Below are 17,906 nucleotides of genomic sequence, written 5' to 3' on the forward strand. Positions count from 1 at the left end.
AGAATACTTCTGCGTTTAGCGATGAACACCTCTGCAAAAATCCCTTATTTGTGTTTGACTTTTTTTAAAAATTCAGTAAAAAGAAAAAATGATCTTAAAAAAAATTGTATTGTACTTTTTGTAGAATGTGCAGAAATAAGTTTACAACTCGTATTAATTTATAAACACAGGCGTTTAGTAAGCCGCACTTACATTGTATGAATCTCAATAATTTTAATTTATATTTTTGCACAAGGGCAAAAATTGGTGGGGTGCATGGGTTCAAATGCCATTTTTTTTTCAAACATATAGTAACTTTTTTCAAACAAAACACTTTCTCTCCCACTCATTAAAGCAGCTCCAGCTTCCACTTTCGGAGAGGTCATTATTAGCATATAATAGACAAAATAAAAATGAAAAAATCAGGAGAATTGCGTTACATTAAATGACTAACTATGGGCACGGTTTAGGGTTTTTTTTTTAACTTAGATTGTTTTTGAACTGTGATGTTACAGTTCTGGTTCTTGGTAAAAACTAGTTCTCATGGTATTAGAGCTTTGCACTCTTAGAGCTGTGAAATTTTCATTAATTTTCAACAACGATTCATACATTTTTCTGATATAAATTGAAATGCACTGGTTCGACCAGTTACCAGTTATGGTCACTTTAGCTTAGTAATGGTTGCGCCATACACAGAAATTTTTGGGTCCGTCACACATGACTTTTACGGTCCCCCCTTAAATATTGTTAACTCTTATGGTGCTAAATATATCTCAACCCCCTTTTAAAAATCTCGAGTCCCCCCCCCGCCCTGTGCACGCCCCTGAGTTACGGGCCAGGGCCATACTAAAAACTAAAACTGGTCATGCTCGCTGAGTTCAATTATTTTCAGGAAATACACAAAAAGTATGTTAAAACTTATTTTTTAGCAACATCATCAAATTTCAAGCAACAAACTCCAGCGTATTTAAATTAAAAATTGGATAAATAACCTCCATTTTTATTAAGCACTTTTATTACTTGGCCTGGTTGCCACGGAAAAATCTGAGGCCTGCTTTCGCTTATATCTCAGCAACTAAACCACTTTGGGATTTTGGGATTTCACTTAATGATTTGCTTAATTTAAAGGTACAGCTTAACGCTGAAAAATTAAAATTCTAAAATAAAATTATTTTTTCGGTTACGATGGAAAACAGCAAATTTCATGCACTTTCCTCATTAAATATTTGAATATAAAACCCATTCTTACAAATTTTGTTGCCTTGCAATAGTATTGTTAATAGTAATTTTAATGACTATTTTGAATCAAGGTTTCACTGGAGCAAGAAAGAAATTTATTCACTGTCGTTGCTTTTTTAGAGTTTTTATCCTCATCTATGCCAATAATCGATAACAGGGAGAAGTAAAGAGAGATACTAGGTTCTTTATCACAAAACGTATGTTATGAACCATTCTTTTGCTTATATCTCAGTAACTAGACCACTTCGAGACTTCGGAATTTCACTAAATGATTTGTTTAATCTTAAGGTACAACTTAACGCTAAATAAAAATTTTATTTAAAAACGAAAATCTTCAAAATACGGATTTTTTAAAAAAAAATACTAAGTACTTCACATGATGCACTCAAAAGGACAAAAAAAACTTTTTTGGTTCAGAAAGGCAATTATATAAGAAAGGACAAAGTATAAAGACTTTACTAACGAAGAAAAGCGCGCTCAAGTCATTTCACTTTCCCATTAAGAAAAATATGCATGTTTCAACCCTCAAATTTATGATTGAAAGCTAGAAAATGATAAAACATTCTCTATATGACTTGAGTCTTACTTCTCTTCGTTTGTGAAGCCTTTTTCTTAGAATAATGGAAAACTACACGGATACTTAAATTGTCTTTTCTGACCCGGAAAAGTTATTTTGTCCTTTTGAGTGCATTATGAAAAGTGCTTAGCATTTAAAAAAAAATCTGTTATTAATCGCATTTTTCAAAAGCGATTTTTGACAAATCGCTTTCAAAAGGTTCGCTTGAACCAGGGCTGCGGAGTCGGATTGAAAATTGCCGACTCCGACTCCTAGATTTTTTTAAATCTATTTATTTATTATTATTTTTTTTTCAATCCACTCCCCCTAATGGGAAGAGGGAAAACCTCAAAACATAGATTGAAATACTAATTCCTTTTTATGAAAATTTTTGCTTGTATTTCATTGCTAACCTAAGATGCATACAACGTTGGAAACTAAACTTGAATATCAAGTTTTCCAATGGTTCGGATTTTATAAGTAAGAATACTTTAAAATCCCATGCTTTAAAATAATTGAAAAGAATTAATTTGCTGTGTCATAATATATATTTGTGTCATAAATAATCCTGCATTTATCTTACACACAAATACAAACCCCCCAGTTGCTTAAAATATCATTACAAATTATAATTTATTGAGGTGATTTGCTGATACTCATCGGTAACTTATAAGCAATTCTATCGATAAAACTGTGAAATGAAGTTTGAAACATTGTCAAATGCTTTCATTTTTTGTTATTAAGTTCAAATTAAACTTTGATTACAAAGACTAATTCTTAATAGGTTGTGTTTTTAATCAATATTTAATATTTCATAAGGTGTAAAAATTAGAAATTAAAATGCTACAAAATTTAAAATGCAAGTGCTTTTCTTTTTACATTACATCCATGATTTAATGTAAAAAAAGTAGCAGTTAATGTAAACTAGCAATAAATTAATGTTTTACATTTTTTACAAATTAACATTATAAATTTTTTTCTATTTATAGTGTCATATTAGTTTATAATAGTAAAACTAATGTAATGTGTCAGAAATTTAATAAACATTGAAAAGCAACAAGATTTAAATTTAAGGTCTAAGCATTATTTTTTAAACTTTTAAATTAATTTAAATGAGAAAAAAATAATAAGTAAGAATTTTAATTAATATTCTGACATGGCATTATACTGATACTTTCATTCATTGCATAAAAAATGTTTCTTTGGGAATTTTCGAAGTTTTAAATTTGTTCACTATGCGGTTGTCGAATGTTGAAGTAGGGGAGGGGAATGTGGGACAAAGTGAATAAGCGGGGCAAAGTGAAATGGTGAAATATTTACTATGCTGTTAGCGCCACCTATCTAGTAATATTTTAACTATGTAGTAAAAAATGTAGCCTATTCTAGCTAAGAAAAAAATAACTCTGAAAATCATAGAATGTGATAACACAAGCAATTTTCGAAAAATGATTCTCATATTGTAATGTTTTATTGTAAGTCGAAAATTATGCTAGGTATTATTAAATGATACATTTCTTGTAATTATCATTTGAAATATTAATTGAGACCTTATATTCGATGCAACATTTATTTAGTTAATATTAAGTCTATTAATATTTTAATTATTTTGCACAATCAGACAAGTACATGCGGGAAAAGTGAAAAATTAATTTCGTTTAATTATTCAATCATTTATTAAATCTTTTACGCATTTTATTAATTACTTTATTAACATACCTTAATTTAGTAATTCAATTATTTATTCATTCATACACTTATTTCCTTATTCATTCACTGTTTTACTCACTCGTTTATTTATCCCCATACATTAATTAATTTATTTAATTAATTATTCGTTTATTTCTTTTAGCATCTTTTCATTTATTCATTCAACCTTTTATTTACTGATTCCTTTGATCAAAAATATTTTTTATAATCCAATAGAAAATATTTTATTTCAAACATATTTCATTTTTCACTCTTTTCATCCAGAAGCTCACATTTCTTAGCATTGAAAAAGGTGTTCCTTGTAACACCGAAACACGTGTCTGCAATAATTTTGCAATTTTTGTGCTTCACAACGTTAGATTACTAACTGTTCTAAATTTCCAATTTGTTCATTTTGAAAAAGCTCAGTCAGCTTAACCATTTCACTTTGCCCCACATTCCCTTACTCTGCCAAAACAAATAATCGGTTTGTCTGCCGATATACAGTATACCGAATACCAAGTATTCTGTGTAGTATCTCTAAAATAATAATAATAAAGAAAGAAAGAATGAATCATCAAAATTCAAAGAACTGGGTGGATAGGTTTTCAAGAAGTTGTTTAGAATTTTATGCTATTTAACATTTATTTACACGGGATTGCTTTTTTAAAAACTAATCTAAAGTTTGTTACTTTTATTTTATTTTTAACCTCATTCTTGTAACTTTATCAAAATAAGTTTTTCGTTTATGTTTTTCCTTTATTTATCCTTGTTGATTTCTAGCTGCTTTTTTTCATTGTGCTGTAATCTAATTTTATAGTCTGGACATAAACTGCAAAGTTTTGATAATTTCGATAATTTTGTAACCTTCTCTATGGGAAAATCAGTGCGCTTTATTGAAAAAAAAAATAGCATTTCTAATCAGTTGATAATTAATTTGTCACTAAAATAATTTTAATTCACTTAAGGCATTAATTATGCTATTAGTTTATTATTTGTAAATTTAAAGCTTAAAATAAAATTGTTTTCCCTTCTTTTTATTTCCTATGTAGGCAATCAATACTTTCATTATCAATTTGAGCGAGAAAAGTAAAACACGCGAAATTTTCGCCATAGTAATACGAGTCTTTTCCCCCTTTCTCACCACTCAACATGGCCTCCACTCACTCACAGTGTACTTCTAACTGGACAATAGGAGTAGATAACACGGCATGTTCCCCCCTGTATTCCTACCTCCATGGCAAGCAATCCTTCCACTATGTATTGGCATTTATCGATATTTAGGGATCGCCAAAAAAGTTTATTTTAGACAGTGGGCAAAGATGGCGATGCAGTGGCTCAGACTTTCAGATCTCTTTATTAGGATGGAGGTGTTCGCCCCGTGTCAAGCTTATCTTGATGTGTTTGACAGTTTGGGCCAGTTGGAACCTCACCTTCTCAGCGCACTGAAGCTTCTTTCCGCTTTACACGACGAAGGGCGGCACACCAAGAGTAGCCGCAACAAATTTTCAACACTTTGAAGCAGTGGCCAGTTGAATTAACCGTACTTAATGAATGAAATCATCAAAAACGAAATCCAGCTTTATCGAATCAGCCACTTTATGGAATCAAAGCTGTTTAGAACAAAATGTGACTCATATAAGCCGCGACAACTGTATAATTAAATTTTTATATTACATAGTGTAAACCCTGCAGCTCTAAGTTCTTGGCACAAGTTGGATACGAAGGAGTTTAATTTGATGTTTCTAAAATTAAAAAATTAAAGTATATAATTCACTGTTATGACATTCACGAACCTACGAAAAACAAAACTACAAAAATAAAATAAGACACAAATAATTAAGCTCTCATGATATCATATTTTAATAATGCAACCTTTTAAAGTATTTTCTTAATTTTTCAGGTTTTTTGTAACCAATGCACCAAAACTTTGCTTTTTTGTTAAATCCTCCATACACTCAATGCATATGAAATCAAAAAACAGCAAAAACCATGCCCATGTAAATACATTAATTTCTGATTTCTCTAAGTCAGCAGGGAAAGTGCCCCTCCTGATCCTCTTTAAGTGACAGGCCTGCCTTAAGAGGCACACCCCACAGATTGAAAAGTACTGGCCTACACAGAGAACAAACAGCATTTGGGGTATAATTGAATTCTGATCAGCGGACGATGGGAAAGAGATAGAGAAATGAACTGCTTTTTTCTGACACGTGACAATAAGTTTTAAAATGGTTATTTCAATAAAATTTGTTCAGTAAAGCAGCATTATTAATGGATAATTTTCTGTTAAGCTTTAATAATTAAAAGGAGTATTATTTATTCCATTAAAATTCATAAAAGATGAAAGATTTCACAAAAAAAAAAAAAAAAAAAAAAGGAGAAAGTTGTACGCATTAGCTTCGATAGGACTTTTAATGTCAAAATATTGACTGTAAAGCATACCTGATTAGCAGACATTCGGGGGCTACTCGATAGGTGGACACTGTGAACTTTCATAAACTTTCCTTTCCCAGAAAATTTTGTCTGACGAGTCTTCAAATTTCGAGTAGTTTTTGTGAAATATTGCATTTAAAAGATATTCTCATTATATGTAGTGTTGTGGGTAATTAGGAATTTCATTTGGAAAATCGAAACGTAACCCCATCTGAATAGTATAAAATCGGGGAGCCCCTGCATGTATTACACTAAACAGAATGGTACTTACCTATCACGGTCTTCTGACTTTTTGAAGATGGTTCCGTGGATGTTGATGATGATTCAGTAGTTAAAAATTGCTCAGGTTCGTTTGATGTAGGTGGTTTGCTACATTTTCCCGTTTCAAGCCACCTCTCCGTAGCCGTAATCGAATACGTAAAAAAAAAAAAGTATTTTTACCAAAATAGGAGCGCTCTTCAGGTCACCTACTCTCAAGGAGACCAAAAGACAATATGAAATTATCTTTATTTTTGTCGGAACGTTTCCCAATAGGGAAGCTCCTTTTATTTCTGTTTTTTTTTCCCTGGTCATCTTGCGCTTCTTTTTTCGTTGGTCTTACGGAAGTGACATCACAGTATCCATCGTTATGCTGGCTTACGATTTGCTTTTGAAATTGCGCGTTAATTTTTAGACTCCTCCTCTTTTTTTCTGTAATGTAACGCTTTTTTGGTCAAATTTGAGATGCCGCAAACACATTTGAGAAACCGCGCTTCGGTAAGGTACTTTGAAGCCACGTGTTGAATAATGTCAAAACACATGACACGTCCTTTCCCTTTCTACCCCAAACTTAGCCTTTGACCAGCTAAGTGGTCTTCTAAATTTTTGTGCATCCTTAGGCCAGGGTGTTGTTACCAGCTGCAAAAAACCGCCAAAGAGGTCTGGTGTCTCATTTTGTTTGGGTAACATCGGGGTCGCTATAAATTGAATCGAATCGGAGAAATAAACACTGCAAAACTCGAAACAGAAACCTGGAAGCGCCGAGAAAGGAGATAAGAAAGAAAGGGGCAGAAATTTAGATCCCCGTCTGACTTCTGTTAACTTATTATTAGCACGAGAGTCGTAAAAAAAGGAGGGGGGGGGGAGTTGTCCATCTAGTTTCAGTATCTCAAAGTTGTCCCGTTGTTTCCCCCTAAATAACAACAAATACGCTGGAATGACTTTCAAGCTGGGGGGACACGACTATGGATGGTTGACATTGCAATAGGGAGAAGGTGTCCCCTTTCTAGCATCCTCCACTAAAGCTAGTGTGCGCATAGAGCAGAGCAATGGTTTGTCATTGGAGTTCACTTTCCGACTTTCCGTTCACTATACATCACCTATTTTGTTTTTTTTTAGTTCATTTTTTTTCGTTGTCCATTTCGTTTTATTTGATATGAATTAAACATGGTAAATTATGTGTTATGCAACTGTTTAAAGTCTTCAAAGCAAAAATAATTTCCCCAAAATAATGAATTTCATCTTGACAATTATCGAGGGGGTCCAATTTTCAAATATTGAGGGGGTCCGGTCCTCAAATATTGGGGGGTTCCGGACCCCTTGGACCCCCCGGTCGCGACGCCCATGTTTAGAGGTGAAACCGCCCTATACTTTTGTGACTGGCCGCCCTCTAGGTGCGTTGAATTTACAGAGTTGGAAAAATAAAATCACGATTTTTTTTAATACTTAAATCGGATTTTTTAAAAATTTAAATCACCCTTTTTTAAAGTTTAATTCAATATTTTTAGTTGAAATGTGGTCAAAATCAAACTTGAAATGCACGAATAATCAACTTTAAAGTAAATAAAATTATAACTGCTAATTCTAAGTAATGAAAGTTACCCAAAGCTCTTCATTATTCTTCATTTTTTTTAAAATTAATGATACTTTAATTAAATTGATAAATTTATTTTTATTCCCGAATACTATTTAAAAGAATGTTAAAATTTAACAATAACATAAGTTTCTGAAATTCTAGGTATTGCTGATAATAACAACGTGCTGTTGTACAATTAGCAAATTACGATTTAAAATTAATTTGAAATGCAAAACAGGCAATTATATGTGCAGGTAGTACTTAAATATAGAATTGGTTGGCTGTTAACAATCAACCAATTGGTAAACAACATGTAACCAAAATGTTGCCATTAAAAGAATCTTTAAATCTTTTGTTAAAGTGTAAAATAATCCGCTAACTAAATTAGGCAAATCCATAAACTGCACAAAAACTTCTATTTATTTGTCTTTGTGCACTATTTCAAACACTACTAGTTTTACTACCTATTTCGGATGAAAATGTTTAGCATCGTTTTATGGTCACCAAAAATATCTCAGTATTTGGCGACAATATCTCTTTGACGAAAATCAATAACAGACAGTTTTACAAAGTAAGGAGGGGTACCCTTATCCATGGTGATTACCGCTTTGGTAACATTTTAAATCGCAACAAGAACCCTCAATAATTGAAATTTCCCAAGCGAACTAAGGCAAGTATAGTGGGATTACGGGTGGCTACATTTTTTAAAACCGTTTGTGTTTTCAATAGCCATATAGAAATTTTTTTAGACTTGTTCAAAAAAAAAAAAAAAAAAAATATGACCTGATAAATCTTTTTAAACAAGTGAAATTTCATTTTTGGAAATTCTTCAAACTTTTATTTGCTTTTTACTGTCGTGCTTTCGTTTCTAACTGAATGTTATTTCGTTCTTTATACGAATTGCTATTTTAACTTTTATGGGTAAGGAAGAAACTCGATTTTGAATCACATCAAAGTGGGGTGTTTTGAGTTCTTTCAGTTAAAACGGAAAACGAATGAAAGTAGCGATTGTTTCTCACAATTATTACTAACCCAGGCAACGCCTGGTGCTTTTGCTAGTTGTTACATATTTTGTAAAAAGGAGCCAGTATGTATCGTAATATAAAGAACCAGCTTTTGTCAAAAAAAAAAAAAAAAATGCATTTGAAAACTTATGATTTGTCGTGCTGGGATAGGGGGGGAGGAGACGTTCAGTCACTTCTGCAACACATACATATTGCTACTTATGAAGTACCAGGGTGCCTTTTTAGACGGTCGATACTTCGTATTATGAAATCGTAATACTAGCTTCTTATATACGAATATGTCAATATTAAAAGAAAAAGTTTAAAATTTCCGAGGATAAAATGCAAATATATATGCGTAGAAATATCTCATTTGCGCCAACAGATTGAGCATGCTTCTAAGATTATCAGAGTTGTGTGACATTTATTGAACAAATTTATAGTTTAAAAAATGAATAACTACCTTTTGTGCAGACAATTAAAATTAAAAATAGCAACGCTTTATTGCCCGAATCTTGCAGCTTACTGCAAACACGTGTTTTGGCGTTACAAGGAACACATTTTTCAATACAAAAGAAGTGAACATACGAATGAAAAGATATCCGACAAAAGGAACATCAAGAAGCAAAGAAACAAAACCAATACAAACAAAAGTATGGATAGCTTCTCCGAAACATTCTCTTTTAAGTATATTTTAAGAGGAATTTCTTTCCTTTGAGTACTTTTGTTTATTCGAAGCCTTTTTTGGAATACAAAAACATATTTAAAATTTGTGGCTTAAATTATTGCACGGTATCAACATGATCATAGCGGGATGCATCAGCTTGATCAAAACAACTTTAATTGCACTTTAATTGCGTTATTCGCTACCGCAGAAACAGTGGGGGAAAAAAAAACATCTGGAAGTATGAACAACTTTTAGTAGGTAAAATCCTGTCTTATATTCCAGAAATATGGTAATGGCTTGCTTAATTGATTTAATTACTCAAACACCCTATCCAAACACTTGAAAGCAAACCATAAAAATTTACTTTGGTGTACAAAAAACGACTTCACGAGTTTTTCTCGCACACGTAAGTTAAATTATTCCAAGTCTGGTACTTCCTCATAATATTCTTAGCTCTGGGCAAGTACGATTAGCCAAAGGTTCCCAAACTTCAGACCTCCGCTGATCCCCTCCGGAAAAATTGCGAACTTCGCGGATCCCTTCCCGTTCCGGCGCGCGCAAAAAATAATGATTTGATGTAGTTAAATCTATTATTTTCTAATATATTTTTATGCTTTTTTTTCCTTTGAATTTATTGATTCATTGTTTTGTATATTTTTCAGAGTTCTTGTCTGGTTTTCATTTTTTACATTATTACCTTGAGTTATGGAAGTAAAATTCTGTTTGAAATTCAATTAAGAATAAAAATGTAATCACTAAATTTCTTTAACTAATTTATTATTAAAAATGAACTTTTGAAGCAAACAATCAAAACACTATTAGCTTAGTTTAAGTGTGTTAATTTTTCATAAGAGTTTTTATTTTTATTTTTTAATTTTATTATTATTTTTTTTAAATGGCGGATAAGGATTTTGGAAAATTGACTATGGCCCGGACAAACCTCCATAATTATTAAAATCGACTGCAAACTATAGTATTTGATGTATTTCAGCATTTGCTTGAAATTTTGAATGTTGACAATTAAATTTAGTCTTGAAAATTTTGGAGTAAAAGAGTTATTTGAAGTATTATATCCCAGCTGTAAAAATGTGCCTCAATGTTTGCATTTTACTTAATATAGATTTTTAATAATAATCATTTGAGGCACCCCTAGAAATTGTCTAAATGAAGAGAAATTTTGTACAGCCTTCTTTATTGTTCATTGGAACAAGATAAGAGGTTGGGAGCAATCAAATTTTAACTTCCGAAAAATACCCTATAGCTAAGGGCCACCCTAATATCCACTTACATCCCTTTGCTTCTCGCTGCCTTATATGAGAACTAGAGATAGGTTAAGGAATTGAGGAAAGCTTTCATCTCTGAAAGCTGTTTTCAAATAAAATACTTGCTAGTAGAGTGTTTCAGAAATCCCGTGTATGAGAACTAGAGGAATAAGCAGATGGATTTCATGCCAAATTTTAATAAGTTTTTGAATTTTTGCGAAAGAAACTCATTTAAATTGAACGATTATACATTTTTTTTAAATCTTTAAACCAAATATAATGTAACCATAAATGTGTTACATACAGCAAAGTAAACAATTTAATAAAAGCTATTTATCTTCTTTTTTTCATACCCTAAAACTAAGGTTGATCGATGCATTCGAAGAGACATATTCAAGACAAAAATCAACTTTTTACTAATGTGAAAGAGAGAAAGAAGCTGGATTTTTTGTTGAAAATATTGGAGATTGAAAGTAATCCGATAATGGGAAGAAAAAGGAGATCTGCGTTTTAGAAAGCGTAAACTTATCTTGAGAAAAAAGGAAAGAGATTGGAGTAAGTGCTGAAAATGAAAAACGGGAATATGTGTTGATCTTGTCAAAGCATAGAAACTAAAAGATGCCATAACTAAAAAAAAGAAAAAAAAATGGAAAAAAAAAACCGCTTTGTGAATTAATTCATCAAAGTTGTAACCAATTTTCTTTTCTGTACAATAGACTGTCCCAAATTTGTATGGGGAAATAGTTTGGAATTTCAACTCGCATACCATGGATAATTGTGACATTTGATGTAAATATCTGTCTTGCAAAATTTTAAACCATTTGAAGAATATTAAGTGACAGCTCAACACCCTTAAAAGTTTTAAAAACCTAATTTATTCCAAAATATTTTTGTTTCTCTACGTTTTATAAAATTTAACACAAAAACATTTTCTCTTATACTTTCCTTTTAATAATGAGCAATAATTAAAATTTTAAATATTCTTTTTGCTGAAAGTTCTTTTTAAAAATTTTTAACGGAAATTCCATTAATTTTCAGTTAGATTTCCGTCATTTGAAAAATGAGTTGATGCTGTTCTACATCATTAGTAAGTTTCAAATCAAAATCTCTTGCTAATTTAACTGCTCACTCAGCACAATCATTTACTACCTTCAATTCCGACACTACTTCCTAACTTGGGTGTAATCATTTCTTTTAGTTGAGGTATGAACATCAACTTGTAAAAAAATAGTATGGTAAAATTTCATTACAAAAAACAGATCCTGAGTCTGTTCTATAACAAAATCCAACAATGGTGCACTCCGAAAAAAAAAATAATATCTTTCACTTCTAATCTTCTAAAATCCTTCATAAATTTTGGTCGCTGTAAAGCTTTAACCATGGCAGTTTTTTTTTTTTTTTTTTTTGGAGGGACGAGATCTGAGAAAAAATCTAATTCTACTAAATAAACACTTAGACACCAAAAGTTGTCCTTCAAATTTTTTAAGTACTATAAGAGTCACTTCAATATTAGTTTCTTTATATTTCTGGTATTTGTAGAAGATATAAGTCATTACGTGGCTCATCGCAGCTACTGGAGGCATTGAGCCACATTTTTACATAGATGTTGTAATGAGCAGACATAGTCTTTTTAATGCTAGGATCTCTATGATTTTAGCTTAAATTCCTTGCAAAAGCACAAAATCTACAAGCGCAGTAAATGGCTTTTGCTATCCATCTTGCCCAGTGATAAGCATCAGGTGAGCAAAACGTACTCAACGAGAAATGTGATCAGACAGCTATCAGTGATAGCTTTAAAAATTATAAATAATCACGACGAAGTAGGATTTCTTCTTTTATTTGTTGCATAAGGAACTGTACAATCTGATTTTGATTATTCTATAACCACTGCTTTTCATTTTCTATTAAAACATAACCAGGAGTGTGTTAATCAAATGATTCATAGTTTTCTTGGCTTATAAAAGGGCAGAAGTCTTTCAGTTGAGCAAAAATGGCAATTTGTGGTCGTGATGATGGATAGAATAGTTCAAACACATTAGTAGAGCCAGGATTTCTTGTATGAGATGCTTATATTCCAAAAATGTGAGATGCTTTTGAAACTCATTCTGAATTTAACTTTAGATCTACAGTAAGTCAGGAACAAAACGACAATGTTCAGCTACATACAATGGTGGTTAAAATTAAGAGGTTCAGAGTTCTGAAAATACTGAAGTTAACTAGAACTGATAGCTTTTAATGTGAAAAACATTATGTTTAAAACTTTATTATGCTTTAGATGTTCAAATTATTGAGCAACAAAACTATTTTTCTGTTTAATATTTATTGCATCATGAACATTGTGTGTCGAAAAAGGGGCAAAAAAAATATTTTGGATGTTCATGAGTTGTCTGTTAATCTTAAAATATTTGGTTGAAATTTTTATCACACCTTTAAAATGTCATTTGGCACAACTTTAGCTGGTATGCATATTGATTTTAGAAATAAATTTTCTTGGGGACAGTCTAATGTACAAAGTATGGTACCTCAAATAAGAATAAAAATGAAACTACTATAGAAAAGAAAACTACATTGAATTATTTATGAATATTATCAAAAAAAGAAAAGAAAAGAAATAAAAGAAAAGAGAAACTAACTTTATCGCTTCATTGATTGTGAATCTGGTTCTGTCAATATGCATTAAAAAGGACTCTTTGTGTTTTGGAACTTAATGGTTAAGACCTAAGTTGTCCCCAGTTTAAATTATTTCTTCATTTTCGAAAGCATTTAGAATAGAGTTTTCAGTTCGAAGATTTTCGGTTTTATAATTTCAGCGGATTTACATCCTTTAAGTAATGTTGAATACATTTTAACAATTTTTGGGAATTGTGTGTTTGCATGTGCATAAAATTTTTTAGTGGGAGCTGGAGCTCAAAAACCAATGGAAGGAATGGAACAAGTTTCTTTACAAAAAATAGACTTAAATGGTGTGTACACGTGGTAAATTTCATTTTGAGTAATGTTTACGGGAAGACGAGTTTTCTCCTTCTTAAAGATCAGATGGTACTTTAATTATGGTAATTACACCTACATATATTCTGCAAGCTTAACATTCAAGGCAGGATATTTGAGTACATTACTTAGAAGCTTAATTTATTAAAAAATAGCTAGAAAACGGCATGCAAAAAGAGAACATTTTTGATAAATTGAAGGCAACACTATTCCTATTATAAATGGTAAGCTGGTATGCTTGAATCATTTTTCACGTTACAATTACAAATATTGAAGTGAACACAGTTCACTATCGAATAACTCAATATAAGTGCTTTAATTAATTCATAGTGCTCAATTTGAAAAATAAAGTATGCATAAACACACCTTTTGATGGTGTGATTTCTGGCGTATGCTGAGGTATAAGTAAGTACCAATCACTGGTTAGAACAATTCAACAAGAAATATGTTTAATCATTTTCCGACTGGGTATGATTTAAAATCCCCCCCCCCCCAAAAAAAATGTATATTTGAATAAAAGTACAAGTTAAAATAACAAGTTAATTATAAAACGAAATAAGTGTGGAAGTTGACAATCTCGAAATGGTTTCATAGTTGCAAAGTGCGGAGAAGAAAAACGTTGTAGAATTACGTGCTGGTCACTCTAATACTCTTAGATGAACTAAATACCCACTCATAATTGACCACGTGGTTTTTGAAGTATGCTCCGATGTTGGTAAGTATGAGTTTTGTGTATTGATCTTATGAGAGTAACATGCGAATATGACTGTAGTTAATGTTCAATAGAACAGTCAAACAGTCAGCTCAGTAGATAAGTGGGATGTAGTCCACCCTGGTTGTCACCCGTTCGGGATGACACTTGGACAAGATAAGCAAAAAACCTCCTTAAAAAGCTCTTAGACGAAACAATTGCTAAAAGTTGATTTTTTTTAGCAAATTTTCTTTGCTAGTTTGAACTAAGCGATGCTTTTCCCTTTTCAAACAAATTCAGTTTCTTTTTTAGTGACTGAAATTGCAAGATATTCGTATTTCACAAGAGTAAAAATAAAGAAAGAGGAAAATTAACTCTAAGATTACGCTTGCAGTGTCTTGCTTGTGCCGTGGCACACTGTTAAAAGTTCAGGAGTAAAAACTTGAAGTGAAAGAAAACTGATACAGTAAATTTTTATGGAAAAGTAAGCGATTGCAGCATAACTTATGATGCGAAGTGTATGACTCCTCTTTCCAGCTCCTCCCTCGGGTCCAACTCAGATTAAGGGCTAGGGAGGCCGTTCTGCAACAATTCGAATGTAGGTTCGAATCCCACTGCTTGCACCTCGTTCTTATTAATCAGTGCAACTAGGCACAGCGTTTTCGTATTTTCTACCTGTAAATTATTATTTATGGTATACGGTACTGGCAACATAGATGCCAGTACATTTTACCATACAATTTCAGGGAAAATCTTAACAGTGTAGGCTAGTCGGAGGTAGGTTGCTTGCCAGTGTTCAAGCACCACAAGGAAATATTTCGGGGGCTGCTAAATACCTTAGACATCTCACGTTGTATTGATTATGTTATTCAACGCAATATTTTCAAGCCAAAATTTCCCAATTTCACTCTACGACAACTATTAGAATTAAAACGCTCAAAGAGAAAGCAAATCCTATTTAATCTCACATTTACTTTTCTTCATTAGTCCACAATGGTTTAACCCCTGATCATTTAGTTATTTTAGATTCATTTAGATATTAACGCGCGTAGCGTGCTGTTCTGAGAACAATGAACAGGTAGGTTCGAATCCTACTGTTTAAAACTATTTTTTTTTTTTTAATTCTGTCCAACTAGCCACAGAGTCTTGTTTTTCAATCGTAAAATTTTATAGTAGAATAGGAATTTACGGTAAGAAGTTCCGGCAGTACGGTTGCCAGAATTTTTTACTGTAAAATTTCATGATTTGTTTTTACAGTTTACAAATAACAAAACTTACTGAGATCATTTGGTAAGAATGATTCATCATGGCGATGAGCAGATTGAGCAAGACGACCACATTGATGACGCAGTAGGAACCGAACATGAGCAGACCCCAAAACCTTGTGTAGCTCTGAATTCCAGTCAGCTCAAAACTGTCCAGGTCGATGAGACCGAAGCTTGCCCAGAAGAGAGTTTGAGAAGACTCGAACAAACTGTGTGAGAAATTCAGACACTATGAATAGTAATATAAATGATACTAATAAAATTATTTCGTCGGCTCGCATTCCCAGTTTAGCTGTAGTATGTACTCGTGGTAATTCGAGGATTTTTATCCAAATCCCAACTATTTTTTTGAATTTTAGAGAGTATGTCATTATATCCTTCTCTCATTTATATGTATGTATGTGCATGTATGCATGTAACACATTTTTGGTTTTATCAATGCATTCGCCGCCTTTGCTGCTTTTTCGTCCCCCCCCCCCTCTATTAACTTTTATTCCCACATTTTTTCTGTATAATACAAAAAGCAAAATATCAAGAAGTTACTGTATGGATAAAAGAACATACCTTTCAACAAAAATATTATTTTGTATATGATACTAATGACTGGAATTCTTTGTGGAAGATAATTTTGTTTGCCTCCTTAATTTTTACTATGAGACTTCAGATTCTAAATGAAAAAAAGTGAATCGGGAACAGAAAGGACAGAAATGCATGAGTACTGTTCCAACAAACTTGAAATTGCTTCTGCTCAGAAATAAAATACAATGAAGTAATAAATTAAAACATAAAAACATATTCTTTGCACATCTTTCAATATCGTGTAAAATCAAGCTTTCAAATGAGCAGAATTTTTTCATTGAGTCACTGTTCAATTAATCAGTAGCCCTCGTTGATGCCAAGTTTACAAAATAAAAAGTTTTATTCTTTAATATTTACTACAAAATCGCCCGTCAAGGTATGACGGGTGAAAATTGCTTTTACTCTTCTACATTTGAAAGAAGCAATTGCCTGTTTAGTTATTATTGATACTTGAAATTTTAACCCTAACTCCAGTGGATTACCCCATAACTCCAGAGGATAGCGTTAATTTTAAACCAATTTTTTGGTTCTTCATTTCCCTAAAATTACTGTCTTACCAGTAAAACAGTTAAGTTACCAGATGGAGTTCAGCCTTGTCACAATAAAGAATTTCCCTGCATGTTAAACATTACCAAAACACATTATCAAATTATATTCAGTAAATTACCACCCATTAGCCAGGGCTAAAATAGACAGCCCTAACTGGCTAATGGGTGGTAATTTACTGAATATACCTTGCCTCGCGTTCAATCTTCGAGTTGAACCGAACCATTGCTTCGGTCACTCGTCTGGTCTGCTAATTCTATATTAGCTACCAGTTTGTTTCGCACTCTTGGCTTCCTTAAGAGGTTTTCCATCTCCAGCTCAGTCACTTTCCTATGCCGGGCTGATGAGTGCTAATAGTCCTTGGCTGGAAATGACTGAGCTGGCGGTGTATTTCACATTATCAAATTATCATGCCGTTTCGCGAGTTTCATTGTTGAAACACGCAGGTTACTCGATCAGCGACTTTTTTTTTTGAGGATAGCTCTTCTTATTTTTCATAGATCAAAAATGTATAGGCAGATAATTACGATTTCCTGTTTATTTTGAATGCTAAGTGCAAATATACAGGGTGTTCCGTTTTAACCTTCAATACCTTTATTTTTGCAACCGTTAGTACTAGATGTATAATTCCAACTGCAAAAATTTTCAAAATCAGATGCAGAGTTAAGATATTGAAAATTTGAAGCAAAAATAAAAATGAGTCAAAAAATACAAAATTTAGCTTTTTATACGGGCTCTAGGTCCCTTAACTATTATTTAGAGAAATAATCTCCATTGAAAACTATTACTGACGCAAAAAACTTGACATTTGTGCGACCAAAACTCAAGGAGATATTCCAGTTCAAAATTTTAAAGGACCATACAGAAGATGAGATTGGAACTTATCGCCCTTTCGGAAGAAAGACAGGTCGTCAAAGTAAGAAAAAAAGGTATTTCTTTTTTTCATTGCTATTCAAAAATAAATGCAAATGCTACGCCGTGATATGCAAAAACACACTACAAAACCTCGAACAATTTGAAAAACCACCCTATATGCACACATAATTGTAAACAATTGTTAACCACTATATTTTCCCACAGAAGTTGTTATTGACGGCAAGTAAAATGTGGTGTAAGTCACAAAACGCTGCTTTACACATCTCGGTGAATATTGGTCGTACTAATTTTAAGCTTTTTG

At 32.2% G+C, this 17,906-nt stretch overlaps 1 protein-coding gene across 1 annotated transcript in view; it reads right to left on the minus strand.

Moving 5' to 3' along the window:
* LOC129216404 (transient receptor potential-gamma protein-like) overlaps positions 1-17,906 on the minus strand; it is a 133,935-nt gene that overhangs the window by 23,060 nt on the left and 92,969 nt on the right. Inside the window, exon 10 of the mRNA XM_054850622.1 lies at positions 15,618-15,813. Coding sequence (XP_054706597.1) covers positions 15,618-15,813 — 196 coding nt within the window. The remainder of the gene's footprint in view (positions 1-15,617; positions 15,814-17,906) is intronic.

This window comes from Uloborus diversus, chromosome 1, assembly GCF_026930045.1.
Source record: "Uloborus diversus isolate 005 chromosome 1, Udiv.v.3.1, whole genome shotgun sequence".
Taxonomy (NCBI): Eukaryota; Metazoa; Arthropoda; class Arachnida; order Araneae; family Uloboridae; genus Uloborus; species Uloborus diversus.